Here is a 13,965-nt window from a genome sequence, read left to right as displayed (position 1 = left end):
TCTGCCTTCGAGACTGCCTACTGTCTTATTGCTCTCTTATTTTCTATCCCGTCTACCAATATGGCCCCACGACCAATCCCCCACTCTATTCTCTCTTCTTCGGCTACCCTTATCCCAGCCACCCGTCCCCATCCTATCCAGAAGACCCCTCTCGAGACTTCTGCCGAGAAAGTCGCCAAATATTCAAAGATTCTGAAGCACTCCAACTGCCGTCATGCTGTTAGTCATGCTCTTCTCAGACTCGCCCAACTGAACTGCCCTATGACGGTATTTGAGACATGTCAAACGGAAAAGAGACTGAAGAGATTTGAAGGAAATGTTGAGTGCCTGTATCAGGTCAATATTCTCAAACGGAAATTTGAGGAGCTCCGTCGTAAAGAAGAATCCGAGGAGTTTGGAAAGAAAGCAGCTAAGTTGGAGTTGAAGGAGGAGGAGTACGACCCGGAGTTCTCAGGATCCAACGGACTGAAGACTACAATAATGGAGATGTATGCAGAGTACAAACCAACACCGATTATTAGAAAATTCAACCAATAAATGATCTCACGAATTATTTTGTTTGCTTCTGTCTTTTTTATTATTTCTGTCATTCGATTGTTATTCTCATTCCCTCAATCAATAAATCATAATAATAATAAAAAAGTGTACTGTTGCTAGCATTTCTTCAATGGAAAAACAGTCAGCATTCTTATCAGTATACCAGTTTTAATTCGGACGGTTTAAGATTCGGGTTGTTAGTACCCACCGCTTACAAAAGTTGACTGAAACAAACTCCCAAACTTAGAAACCTGTTCAGTTCATAACAACTCTCATTTCGAGTTCGTCAAACATTGTGATAGTTTTCTCTTGAATATAGGATTGTTGTTATTGATTTAGTTTCCATGTATAAGATTCTTTTTAGTAAAGAAGTCAATATTTATAACGACGTTCACACACGTTTTTTTCTCGCACTGTAACCATATGTGAAGACAAACATTCCCATGTGACCCTTAACTATGCATCCTATCGTCACATTTCCTTAATCGATGGGAAGGAACGCAGTGCGAGAATGCCCCTGAGGGACACCCCTAACATGTTGAGAACTCGAAAACTTAACTTTTTCAAATTTTGATTCAAAACGGATGGGGACAAGTTTGCTGATTTTTTCGACCTTAAAGAAATGCTAGAAACAGTACACTTTTTTATTATTATTAAGATTTATTGATTGAGGGAATGAGAATAACAATCGAATGCCAGAAATAATTAAAAAGACATAAACAAACAAAATAAATCCTGAGATCATTTATCGATTGAATTTTCTAATAATCGGTGTTGGTTTGTACTCTGCATACGTCTCCATTATTGTAGTCTTCAGTCCATTGGATCCTGAGAACTCCGGGTCGTACTCCTCCTCCTTCAACTCCAACTTAGATGATTTCTTTCCAAACTTCTCGGATTCTTCTTTGCGACGGAGCTCCTCGAATTTCCGTTTCAGAATGTTGATTTGATACAGGCACTCAACATTTCCTTCGAATCTCTGCAGTCTCTTTTCCGTCTTGCATTTTTCGAACACTCTCATAGGGCAGTTCAGTTGAGCGAGTCTGAGAAGAGCATGACTAACAGCATGACGACTGTTGGAGTGCTTCAGAATCTTCGAATATCTGGCAACTTTTTCGGCAGAAGTCTCGAGAGGGGTCTTCTGGATAGGGTGGGGACGGGTGACTGGGATAAGGGTAGCCGAAGAAGAGAGAATAGAGTGGGGGATTGGTCGTGGGGCCATATTGGTAGACGGGATAGAAAATAAGAGAGCAGTAAGACAGTAGGCAGTCTGGACGACAGAATGAGATGGGGAGATCGTCTACGGCTTACGTCAAGTGGAAACATTTCTGCGTACTCTGCGTAATGGCTCCTGGGAAGAGCGCGCACCACTTTTTAGGGTCAGTGGCCTAGAGTTTTCCCAGAAGCCAAGACCCACAGTGGCTGTTACCCTAAAAAGTGGTGCGCGCTCTTCCCAGGAGCCAATACGCAGAGTACGCAGAAATGTTTCCACTTGAGGTAAGCCATAGACGATCTCCCATCTCATTCTGCCTTATTGACTGCCTACTGTATGGCTGGTCGCCCCTCTTCTTCCCTGATTCTTATTGAATACTAATTCTCCTTATTATTGATCTGTACAAGGTAAGGTAATTTTATACTAAAGTTTTTAACTCATTTCACTTCATTTCAGCCACTTTCACTTCAAAATTGTGATATTTTGATGCATGGTGGCTTGCCTCCACAACTCACAATCGCTGTTGGATCTCGTTCGCGATCGACTAGTCAATGGAGCAGGTCACAAGGATTGTGAAGAACGATCAAGGAGTAGTGGACTGGATTCATGTCCAATTCAACGACCGCAATCATTCCTTCCCTCTAGCATTGTTCAGACATAAGGATGAAATGATGACGCGGACCCAGTTCCCACTAGTTATTGCCTACGGTACGACTATCCACAAAGCTCAAGGACTCACAATCAACAATTACCGATGAAGTCGATGAAATGAACACAGAAGTGTTGAGGTTGATCCAGGTGGAGACAGTGACGATTGCTGCTATCGATGGCGTGGATTACAGAGCTACATCAACGATTAAACGTGCTCTCGACAACGCGTCCTTGGCAAAAAAGAAGTCGGAAGAAAACATTGACCGATCCATTGAAGAAGCTGAAGAAGATCTTTTTGACGCCCGGCAAATATTGTGATACTATGATGCATGGTGGCTTGCCTCCATAACTCACAATCGCAGTGGGATCTCGTGTCATGCTCCGCCGGAACATCAGCATTCGCGATCGACTAGTCAATGGGGCAGGTCACAAGGATTTCTTTTCAATTGTCGATTTTTCATTTGAGCAATAAAACTTTTAAAAATAATAAAAACCTATTATTGCATTAAAGACGTTTCTTCCCAGACCCATCTTCTCATTACTACATAAGAAGAGAAAAAAACAGATATATGGTATGACTTGACCTTCTCATTCATAAGCTTGATTGACCTTCGTATTGTTGTTGTTCTCATCGTTAGTTCTCGATCAATTACTCCTTTCAAATATTAAATTGATTCCGTCTTCCCTAAATAAACTTGTGAGTTTGCAGCACCGATAACGTAATATTGCTCACGGCAAGTATGAAACTGAAGCTAGTTCTTTTCTGTTTATCTCGGATATATATATTATGGCTCTCAACCAGTTGGACTCATTTACAGCATCATTATCTCTGATAACAACAAAACTCGGTAGATTATTCATATAAAAGAGACGAGTTGGCATCAGTCAGAGGGAAGATGTGTAGGAGAAGTGACAGGTCTTTTATTCCCAAACTGAGGGGTTGGGGCAAGAGAGATGTCGTAAAAATAGTATGGTTGGTGACCTACTTTTTTGAATACTAACGATGAGAACAATACGGAGGGGCAATCAAGATTATGAATGTGAAGGTCAATCAGCATGTAGTAATGAAAAGATGGCTCTGGGAAGAAATGCCTTTATGCAAAAACAGGTTGTTATTATTTAAAAAGTTTTATTGTTAAAATGAAAAATCGACAATCAAAAAGAAGTGATGAAAAAGGGAACAATTAAGATTTTTCAAAAAGAATTCAAGTCCTTTTCCCGAATGTCAAAACCTTTCGGCCAAGATTGTTAATCTCCCACTTGATGTTCTCTAGCTGACTTTTTGAGACTTGAACAGTGCGGAATAAGAAGACCGTTCGCGTTCTTACATCAAATGCGGTAATCAACGCCAGCTTTGAGCCATGATCAAATGTATCCATGACTCCGTATCGACGTAAACTGGCCAAGGTGAGGGGTGACGCAGGGTGCCTTTTATCTTATCCATGATTTCATTATGTCGTGAACAATAATATCTGCGTACTTGAATTCATCAGAAGTGATGCAAGCCAAACTAACGTCTGGTTGGGTTTTCAGTTCCACAAATCGATAGCTGGTAGTGTCGAGAAGTGTGTCCACAAACAAGCTTGTGACTAAGCTTTTGCGCTGCATCAAGTCCAATTCTATAATCGAATCTCTTGAAAAGCTGAAATCGATAATGTTATTAATTGTCGAAACTGGAAACTAGGAATCGTTAATGAAAATGAAACTTACAGATTTGGGACCATTGGAGAGGAACATGGGTGTATGTTGATAGGAGGAGAATAGAGGGAATTTAGAATTCAATAATAATCAAGGGAGAACAGGGTGACCAGCCATACAGTAGGCAGTCTGGGAAGGCAGAATGAGATGGGAGATTGTCTACGTCTTACGTCAAGTGGAAACATTTCTGCGTACTCTGCGTAATGGCTCCTGGGAAGAGCGCGCACCACTTTTAGAGTCACAGGCCTTTGGTTTTTCCTAGGAGCTAATACGCATTGCCTATGACCACAAAAAGTGGTGCGCGCTCTTCCCAGGAGTCAGGAAAAACATTCTGCTATAATACCATCTTTCAATTGCTGAAAACGAAATAACGGAATGGGACATGTGTTTCGCACACCACGAACTCAAGCACCACAACCTTGATTCCTGGAATGATCTGCGCTGAAATGTGTTTTAATAATAAATTATTGATTTTTGTTCATTTCTATTTCACCTTACATTGTCAGTCAGTGGGCAGCATGACTGGAAATTTGAAAACGTGAGGAGAGACCATTCTTTCGGTCGGAATCGGGAACACAATTTTTTAAGGTATCGATATCAGTTTTGGCTCTAAACTGTCCCCGGTTGCCAAACGTCCTCCGTTTTAATTCGTCCCTACCTTCCCTCGGTTTCTCCCTTGTCAAATTTTCTGACATTGGAAAGCTTAAACTTTTCCCACTGCTATAATTGTTTGAACCATTAGAGAAGTGCCGCAGGCGCTGAAAAACTAAGAAGGGTGGTGTAGGGAAGGAGGTTGACCGACCGACTGGTATTATAAATTCACACGGTCTGCAGCCGCAGGGTGTTAGAGGCGCATGAAACTTGTTCTGATGAGTCTCGTAGTTGAAATGGGTGAGAAACTGTTATCTATTACGATTTTCATGCTGTCAGCAACACCCTGCGGCGGCAGACCGTGAATTTATAATAGCGATAACAATTTTTAGAAGAGGGTACGGTACGCAAGTCCGCAAACACTCTCCGTTGTTTGATAATTTTGCTCACTTTAATTTTTATAAAAAGATTTTTCAGCGAAAAGTCTTGATTTTTTTGGTTTCCAAATAGTTTTTTCCCCGTAAAATGGGTTTGCGATCATTTACATACAAAATTTTTCAATTTCTATGTATTTCAATAGCAACAATTGCAAGAAAATTTAACGAAAATGCTGGGTGACGCAATCGAGTATAAAAGTGGTACTTATGAGATCAATGGCAACACCAATATTTTGGAGACGAAGACCCATCACGGAATCAAATGGTAAGTCATATTTCTCATCAAAAAATGAAAGAACAGGGCCAAAGAATGATTGGAACGAGTCATTTTTTCAGTGTCTGGAGCGGAAAGTACAACAACTATCAAATTAATTTGACCTGGATATTTGACTGGGAAAAACCCAAAAGCGAAGGAGTCGATGAGATCACTGGACAGATCACAATCTACTCTGTGAATAATTACTTCGACGCACAGAAGATTGCAATCAAAATCACAGAAGACAACCAAGTGATCACACAGCAAATTGAATGCAATTATAGCTACGATACTTGTTACTATCAATATTCTCTCATTCCTCACTACGCTCCAGCTCCTGAAAAACGAGATTACGACAACTTGTTTCTGCCTTCCGATAAAAACGATGCGATTTTAGTTGTCGACGGAAAAAAGCTTCATGTGAGCAAAGCGGTGAGTTCATATTAGCAAATTGTTGCTAGCTTTTATTCACGTTTTCCTTTTTAGTAGAATAAATGAAAAACTCGATTTCTGTATCAGCTATTATTAAGAATTTTCCCTAAAATTACGTTTTTCAGTTCCTTTCCTACCACTCCGAATACTTCAGCGCTCTCTTCTCTTCGAATTTCAAAGAAGGACAAATGGATGAAATTCCGATTGAAGACGTTTCTTTCGATGATTTCGCTCTACTTCTCAGCAGTTTCTACCCAAATCCAGTGTTTCCAAATGATAGTACTGTAGATAAGCTGTTAGAAATGGCCAGTCGTTTTCTGGTTTCTTCAGTTATCAACATAATCGAATATCATCTTCTATACAACTCGAAAATCAATAGTGAGAAGATGTTGTGGATGGCTGACGAGTATGTGATGCCAAAACTTCTCGAAAAGTGTATTCGTGGACTGAATACCGTGGAGAAAGCAAAGAAATTGGACCAGTCTCCAGAATACAAAAAGTTGTCGGATAGTGCCAAAGCGAAAGCTCTCGACCGTCTTATCAAATTGTTCTAATTCTCAAATTGTTGGTTCTTTTTTTCTACGGTATTCTTGTGACGATTTGTGAATTCAACCTTGTTTTCAACTGTTCCCTTTATAAATAATCTTTTTCAGATCACAAATTGTCAGAAATAAGCAGAAAAGCACTGAATTTTTTTTTGAATATGTTGACAAATCTGGAAGTGAGTACGGTGTGTAAGTCCACAAACACTCTGTGTATGTTTTCATCTATCGTACATGTATCGTATGTAGTTGCATTTTTCTTTTCTTTTTTCATTTACATTTTTTCACGTGGATTTTTTCACATATTGCTCACTTTATTTTTAATAAAAATTCCAATGAAAATCAGTTTCTTTTCAGCGTTTTCATTCGTTTTAGTTCTTATAACTTTTCAAGGCACTGAATCTTTACTATTAACAAACACCAGATTCTGTATGTTTGTGTGTGTGTCGCCGATCCTACAGCCCTTCCTACTGGACCGATTTTCTTCGAAGTTGGACCAAAAGATCAGAAATTTCCCCCGCATGATGCCCGTCTTTTTCTTTTTTCAAAATTCTCAAAATGACGCCTTCTGAGCCAAAAACACTGATAAAGCATAGGGGAATGAACACGGGAAAGTGGCGTGAAACTGTCGACCGAAGGGTCGCCATTTCTTTCATTTCTTCAGCCTGCATTTTCCGTGGCCGCATGGTAAGGGTTGACGTGTCGCCGCGTCCGATCTGGCAAGTTAAGCAACGTTGACTGCAGTTAGTTTTAAGTTCGATCCCGCGTGCCGAGAAAATTTTTTTGATTTTTTTCGTTGATAGATTGGGAAAATATAGAGGTTTCCGAACGCGCAGCCTGTTTCCAGCGAGAACTACGTCACAAAGAAATACGGACCGTTCTCCAAAAGGGACTATGAGAAAGATGTGCTGTTATCATCTGATTCAGAAAAATAGAGATTTCCAACCGTGTCGTTTGTTTCCAGATTGATATCAGAAAAAGAAACGGCAATTTTCTGGACACAGGTGAAGGAAGATGGGATTCATTTTGGATACATATGGGTGCTCATTTAAAAGAAAGTGTTAATAGCCGTTTTGGCTATTAGCTGGGCATAGTTCCTGCAACTGCGCTCCACTGAAACGCCCTTGATAAATGTATGTATTTCTCTGAGACTCTCAATTTCACACACTTTTTTGGGTTCCGGTAGAGCGAGGTTATAAGAAGCGTGCGGTGCTAATAGCATTTACATTCTTCTTACCACTGCTTTTGCTCCGCTTATTTTGTTCGTGTAAAATATAGAGATTAGCGGAAGTTGCGTGTAGTCCCGACATGGAACCACGTGAAACCCGTGTTTTCAAATAGCTGATAGTTATTATTTTCTTTTTCCCGTCATGGCGTCACTCTCTCCAACTACTACTGTTCCCGCCGACAATTCACAGAATGCTTATGGTGCTGCTTTTTTTGTTCCCGGTGATACCACCTCCACCTCGGACGCTGTACGACGATTTCGAGATTGTCTGGGTATCAGGTCAAAGGATCAAAGTCAAATGGGTATAGAAGAAGAGAATCGGATGGTAGCGTGGAGCTCGGAGGAATTAATGGGCTAGAGGACACTCAACTCATGACACAAGAATCGGTGAAGAAAAACGACAAAAAGACTACTATCCGAAATCAAGATTGTCAGAATTCCATAGCAAATGTTGTTGACATGTCAACAGAATTCAGATGTGAGCGGTCGAGGGCACTCAGCTGATGGAGTCTGTGAAAAACATCGACAAAAAGGAGACTTCGGGCCGTGCTATCCGGCATCCAAGATAGTCAGGATCTTTACTATCTTTGAGGTTTAAAATCGTGGCTGATGGTATCAGTTCGACGATCTCCACAGTCTGACACTGAGCAGTCGAGAAATATCAGAACCAATACCAAACAAATGGAAATCAGCAGGAAAAATGAGTTCGAAGATCAAACGAGATCTAGACGGGCTTTAATGATTTCCCGGGCAGCTGCCAGACGACCAGAAGAGCTTATGATGTGACGGCAAGAAGAACAAGAGCCAACACCACCAGAGCGTGCGTAACTCAAGCGAAACAGTCAGGCAGACCACATCGAGTTTGAAAATCGACACGTAAGGGAGCTATTCTCGGAGTGGTTGGTACTGATGCACAACCAGATCCTCACTACATCAGAAGCATGGATCCAGTTTGTTCATATTACGAGGCACTACATTTCAAATCCAAGTTCGAATTTCAAATGAAGAAGGTCGGTTCTTTGCTGCATCAAATCTGGCAAGTTGGGCAACGTTGACTGTAGTCAGTTGGTTCGGCTCTATTCCAGTTTAGATGTCCTTTGAAAACTTGAACGTCCCAAAAAACATTTAGACGTCCCTTAAAACACTTAGACGTCCCTTGAAACACTTAGACGTCCTTTGAAACATTTAAACGTCCTTTCGGATCCAAAATATGTACAAAATTGTTTAAACGTCCCAAAAAACATTTAGACGTCCCAAAAAATGTTTAGACGTCCCATTAAATATTGAGACGTCCTTTGAAGCCCAAAAATTTCGTTTTAAATAATTAGACGTCCCAAAAAACATTTAAACGCCCCAAAAAATGTTTAGACGTCCCTTCAACAATAAAGCAACTGAATAGTTTTGAATAGGTCTAAATATTTTGTGGGACGTCTAAATGTTTTTTGGGACGTTTAAATCTTCAGAACTATATTTTGGGATTTCAAGGGACGTCTAAACATTTTATGGGACGTTTAAACGTTTTTTGGGACGTCTAAACTTTTGAAAGGACGTTTTAAAAAAATTAGAGTTTGAAAGGACGTTTAAGTGTTTCAAGGGACGTCTAAGTGTTTTAAGGGACGTTTGAGTTTTTAAAGGCCATCTAAATAGAGCCGTTGGTTCGAACCCATGTAGACACGCGAAAGATTTTTTCTTATCGCCAGATTTAAAACAAATAGAGGAGTAAGGGATCGAAATCGCATCAGAAAAACATAGATTTTACATTATTCAGAAGTTGGAGAGACTTCGGAAACCTCAATAGTCTGAACCGTTTGGGAAGCGCCGCAGGCGCTGTAACCCCTGGAAGGGTGGTGTAGAAAAGGAGGTTTAGTCGCCGTTAGGCGACGTGAACCGACTGGTCTTATTACAAACGGGAAAAACGGTCCATGTTTTTTGTTTTTTTCACAGAAAATATCGTTTTTTAACAACGATATAGAAAAAGAAATTTTTATTTTTCAAACACAATTTTGTCAAACAAAGGATCATACGACAAATGTGTCCTTCAGTTCTTTATAAGTTCGAGATCTCGCATTCACGAACTCTTTTTTAACTTTGAAGTGTGAAGCGTGATCTGTTGTCGTTCCATGAAATATCCCAAAATGAATTCAATATCCTACTGCTTATATGACAAATCAATGTGGTTGATTGGTCCACGGCTGTCAACGTAATCCAGTCGTTTTTCTACTTCAGGAAGTTCTTTTAATCAACGTCTCCAGTTCTCAACGTAAGTCTAGAGGGCAAATCATTGAATCCATGATGATCTGAATCAGTTCGCTATCCTCTTTTGTTCTTCAACGGATGGAAGACACATGCCTTCTGGATATTTCTTATAGTTAACTCGAGAACATTACCGTATTGTTCTCATCGTTAGTATTCAAAAAAGTAGGTCATAAACCATACTATTTTTACAGACTGTACCCAGTCTCTCTTACTGTTTACGTTGGGTCAGTGAAGCACTGCGTCTACCCTCCTGGGAAGAGCGCGCACCACTTTTAGGGTCATTGACCTAGAGTTTCCTCAGGAGGATCATGACAAGTTTGCTGATTTTTTGACATTAAAGAAATGTTAGAAACAGCACGCGTTTTTATTATTATTTAGATTTATTGATTGAGTGAATGAGAATAACAATCGAATGCCAGAAATAATTAAAAAGACATAAACAAACAAAATAAATCCTGAGATCATTTATCGATTGAATTTTCGAATAATCCGTGTTGGTTTGTACTCTGCATACATCTCCATTATTGTAGTCTTCAGTCCGTTGGATTTTGAGAACTCCGGGTCGTACTCCTCCTCCTTCAACTCCAATTTAGCTGCTTTCTTTCCAAACTTCTCGGATTCTTCTTTACGACGGAGCTCCTCAAATTTCCGTTTCACAATATTGACCTGATACAGGCACTCAATATTTCCTTCGAATCTCTTCAGTCTCTTTTCCGTTTGACATTTCTCGAACACTCTCATAGGGCAGTTCAGTTGGGCGAGTCTGAGAAGAGCATGACTAACAGCATGTCTACAGTTGGAGTGCTTCAGAATCTTCGAATACTTGGCGACTTTCTCGGCAGAAGTCTCGAGAGGGGTCTTCTGGATAGGGTGGGGACGGGTGGCTGGGAAGAAAGAGAGAATAGAGTGGGGGATTGGTCGTGGGGCCATATTAGTAGACGGGATAGAAAATAAGAGAGCAATAAGAGAGCAATAAGAGAGCAATAAGACAGTAGGCAGTTGGGAAGGCAGAATGATATGGGCAGATTGTCTACGGCTTACGTCAAGTGGAAACCACAATGTCTACGACCCTAAAAGTGGTGCGCGCTCTTCCCAGGAGCCAATACGCAGAGTACGCAGATATGTTTTTTCTTCCCAGACCCATCTTCTCATTACTACACAAGAAGAGAAAAAACAGATGTGTGGTGCTTGACCTTCTCATTCATAATATTGATTGTCCTCCGTACAGCCGTGTAGTCCTCTCGGACAATATGTTTGCCTAATTCCTCACTGGTTGTCGTAGTTTTTCAACTTTCACGATATGATAGATGGAAAAACATCTTTTTTTCAAAAAAATGTTCTGATTCTGAAAGAAATACGGTGTAACAACATCAATATCACAAAAGACCAATAATTTATTTAAATTTTTTAGCTAACAAGAAAAGAGTAATTAACCCATGCGCTATTTAAAGGTAGCTTGGTCATTTGTCGGAGTGCAGGGTTCTTCTTCACATTGTCGGCGCTGATTCCATCTTTTTTTTCCTAATGGAATCAATGTGGTCCTGTTTTTCCTTGTCGCTCATTTTGGGTCGTGGCTAGCCGGACGCCTCATGCTTCATCTTCGAAAGTGGTTCCAGATACTTTCAGAAGAATCCTCCCCTGAACCACTTTGAGTCGTCCCAATGCCATACTTCATGAATCTTCTTCACTTGGTATCCCATATTGCGCGGCATCAAGTCCGATTCCATCATCGAGTCCCATTCTGTGGATGATTTCCTGAAAAATTGCACTTATTTGAGATGAAATATGCATATGGCTAACTTACAGTCAAATTCACTTTGAAAACCAAAGAAACCAGCTCAATGTCTCCCGTTCCGAAAATCGTATTGATTATGTTCTCACAAGTGCTGTATTGAATTTGACCTTCCATCATTAAACAAGAACTACGGATCGGCCTTTTCGGGTTTTGATAGGTGCCGACGTCTTTTTTATTCTTCCATTTGCCGCACATTTTTTTCTGGACATCCTCAAGAAAGACGTGAGAATCCTCGAAGTCCATAGTTATGTCTATGACTTCGCAAGTATCGCGAGATTCATCGTAACCAAACTAACGTCTGGTTGAGTTTTCAGTTCCACTAATCTGTAACTGGTAGTGTCGCGAAGTGTGCCCACAGACACGGCATCAAGCCCGATTCTATCATCGTTTTCCATGTTATGGGTTTATTTCGTTTGTCTACATGCTGAAATACAAAAAATTGATATTCTTATTAAATGTTGGCTGACAAAAACTGTCATTGAAGAAAAGGAAACTCACTTTTGAAGCTCTGCATACGGTGATAACAGGAGAATAAGGGAAATTAGTATTCAATAAGAATCATAGAGAAAAAAGGTGACCAGCCATACAGTAGGCAGTCTGGAGGGCATAATGAGATGGGAGATCGTCGTTGGCTTACGTCAAGTGGAAACATATCTGCGTACTCTGCGTATTGGCTCCTGGGAAGAGCGCGCACCGCTTTTCGGGTCACAGGCCTACCGTTTTCCCAGGAGCAGTGTCTATGACCCTAAAAGTGGTGCGCGCTCTTTCCAGAAGCCATTACGCAAAGGACGCAGATATGTTTCCACTTGACGTAAGCCGTTGGCAATCTCCCTTCTCATTCTGCCCTCCCAGACTGCTTACTGTCTTGTTGCTCTCTTATTTTCTATCCCGTCTACCAATATGGCCCCACGACCAATCCCCCACTCTATTCTCTCTTCTTCGGCTACCCTTATCCCAGCCACCCGTCCCCACCCTATCCAGAAGACCCCTCTCGAGACTTCTGCCGAAAAAGTCGCCAAGTATTCGAAGATTCTGAAGCACTCCAACTGTAGACATGCTGTTAGTCATGCTCTTCTCAGACTCGCCCAACTGAACTGCTCTATGAGAGTATTCGAGGAATGCAAAACGGAAAAGAGACTACAGAGATTCGAAGGAAATGTTGAGTGCCTGTATCAAATCAATATTCTCAAACGGAAATTCGAGGAGCTTCGTCGTAAAGAAGAATCCGAGAAGTTTGGAAAGAAAGCAGCTAAGTTGGAGTTGAAGGAGGAGGAGTACGACCCGGAGTTTTCAGGATCCAACGGACTGAAGACTACAATAATGGAGATGTATGCAGAGTATAAACCAACACCGATTATTCGAAAATTCAACCGATAAATGATATCAGGATTTATTCTGTTTGCTTCTGTCTTTTAATTATTTCTGTCATTCCATTGTTATTCTCATTCCCTCAATCAATAAATCTTAATAATAATAAAAAGTGTACTGTTTTAAGCATTTCTTTAATGTCAAAAACAGTCAGCATTCTTATCAGTATACCAGTTTTAATTCGGACGGTTTAAGATTTGGGTTGTTAGTACCTACCACTTACAAAAGTTGACTGAAAAAAACTCCCAAACTTAGAAACCAGTTCAGTTCATACTATACCTGGCTCCTTATTTCTATATTTGTTGTGTTTTCCCATAACTACTTCAAATATTTCCTTACAACTCTCATTTCTCTCTTGAACATAGGCCTATTGATTTAGTTTCCATGTATAAGATTTGTGTTAGCAAAGAAGTCAATATTTATAACGACGTTCACACACGTTTTTGCTCGCACTGTAACCATATGTGAAGACAAACATTCCCAGGTGACCTTTAACTATGCATTCTCGCACTGCGCTCCTTCCCATCGATTAAGAAAATGTGACGATAGGATGCATAGTTAAAGGTCACATGGGAATGTTTGTCTTCACATATTGTTACAGTGCGAGCAAAAAACGTGTGTGAACGTCGTTATAAATATTGACTTCTTTACTAATAAAAATCTTATGTTGTGTCAAAAACCAGATGATCTAATTCTGATTTGCAAACTTGTCAAAAATCGGACCAACCTTTTGATTAAAATTTTAATTTTTAGTCAAAAACTAAACTTTCTGCGAAAAACATTTCGAATTTTGATTCAAAACGGGCCATGACAAGTTTGCTGATGGTTTTTGCCATTAAAGAAATGCTAGGAACAATACACTTTTCATTATTATTATTAAGATTTATTGATTGAGGGAATGAGAATAACAATTGAATGACAGAAATAATTAAAAAGACATACGCAAACAAAATGAATCCTG

At 40.2% G+C, this 13,965-nt stretch overlaps 4 protein-coding genes across 4 annotated transcripts; 2 read left to right on the top strand and 2 right to left on the bottom strand.

Moving 5' to 3' along the window:
- Positions 1-60: 60 nt before the first annotated feature.
- GCK72_004049 (uncharacterized protein) lies at positions 61-537 on the top strand (the record flags this gene model as incomplete). The annotated part of the gene is made up of 1 exon (XM_053724426.1): positions 61-537. One exon carries the CDS (start codon positions 61-63, stop codon positions 535-537), a length of 477 nt encoding a protein of 158 aa, XP_053588620.1.
- Positions 538-1,282: 745 nt separating this feature from the next.
- Positions 1,283-1,759, bottom strand: GCK72_004048 (uncharacterized protein; the record flags this gene model as incomplete). The annotated part of the gene is made up of 1 exon (XM_003098328.2): positions 1,283-1,759. One exon carries the CDS (start codon positions 1,757-1,759, stop codon positions 1,283-1,285), a length of 477 nt encoding a protein of 158 aa, XP_003098376.2.
- Positions 1,760-10,306: 8,547 nt separating this feature from the next.
- On the bottom strand, positions 10,307-10,771 carry GCK72_004047 (uncharacterized protein; the record flags this gene model as incomplete). Its single annotated transcript, XM_003098337.2, has 1 exon — positions 10,307-10,771. One exon carries the CDS (start codon positions 10,769-10,771, stop codon positions 10,307-10,309), a length of 465 nt encoding a protein of 154 aa, XP_003098385.2.
- Positions 10,772-12,536: 1,765 nt separating this feature from the next.
- On the top strand, positions 12,537-13,013 carry GCK72_004046 (uncharacterized protein; the record flags this gene model as incomplete). The annotated part of the gene is made up of 1 exon (XM_053724425.1): positions 12,537-13,013. The coding sequence occupies one exon, from the start codon at positions 12,537-12,539 to the stop codon at positions 13,011-13,013; it is 477 nt and encodes a 158-aa protein (XP_053588619.1).
- Positions 13,014-13,965: the final 952 nt, after the last annotated feature.

The sequence above is a fragment of the Caenorhabditis remanei genome, chromosome II (assembly GCF_010183535.1).
Source record: "Caenorhabditis remanei strain PX506 chromosome II, whole genome shotgun sequence".
Lineage (NCBI taxonomy): Eukaryota > Metazoa > Nematoda > Chromadorea > Rhabditida > Rhabditidae > Caenorhabditis > Caenorhabditis remanei.
This window is presented reverse-complemented; position numbering and strand designations above follow the sequence as displayed.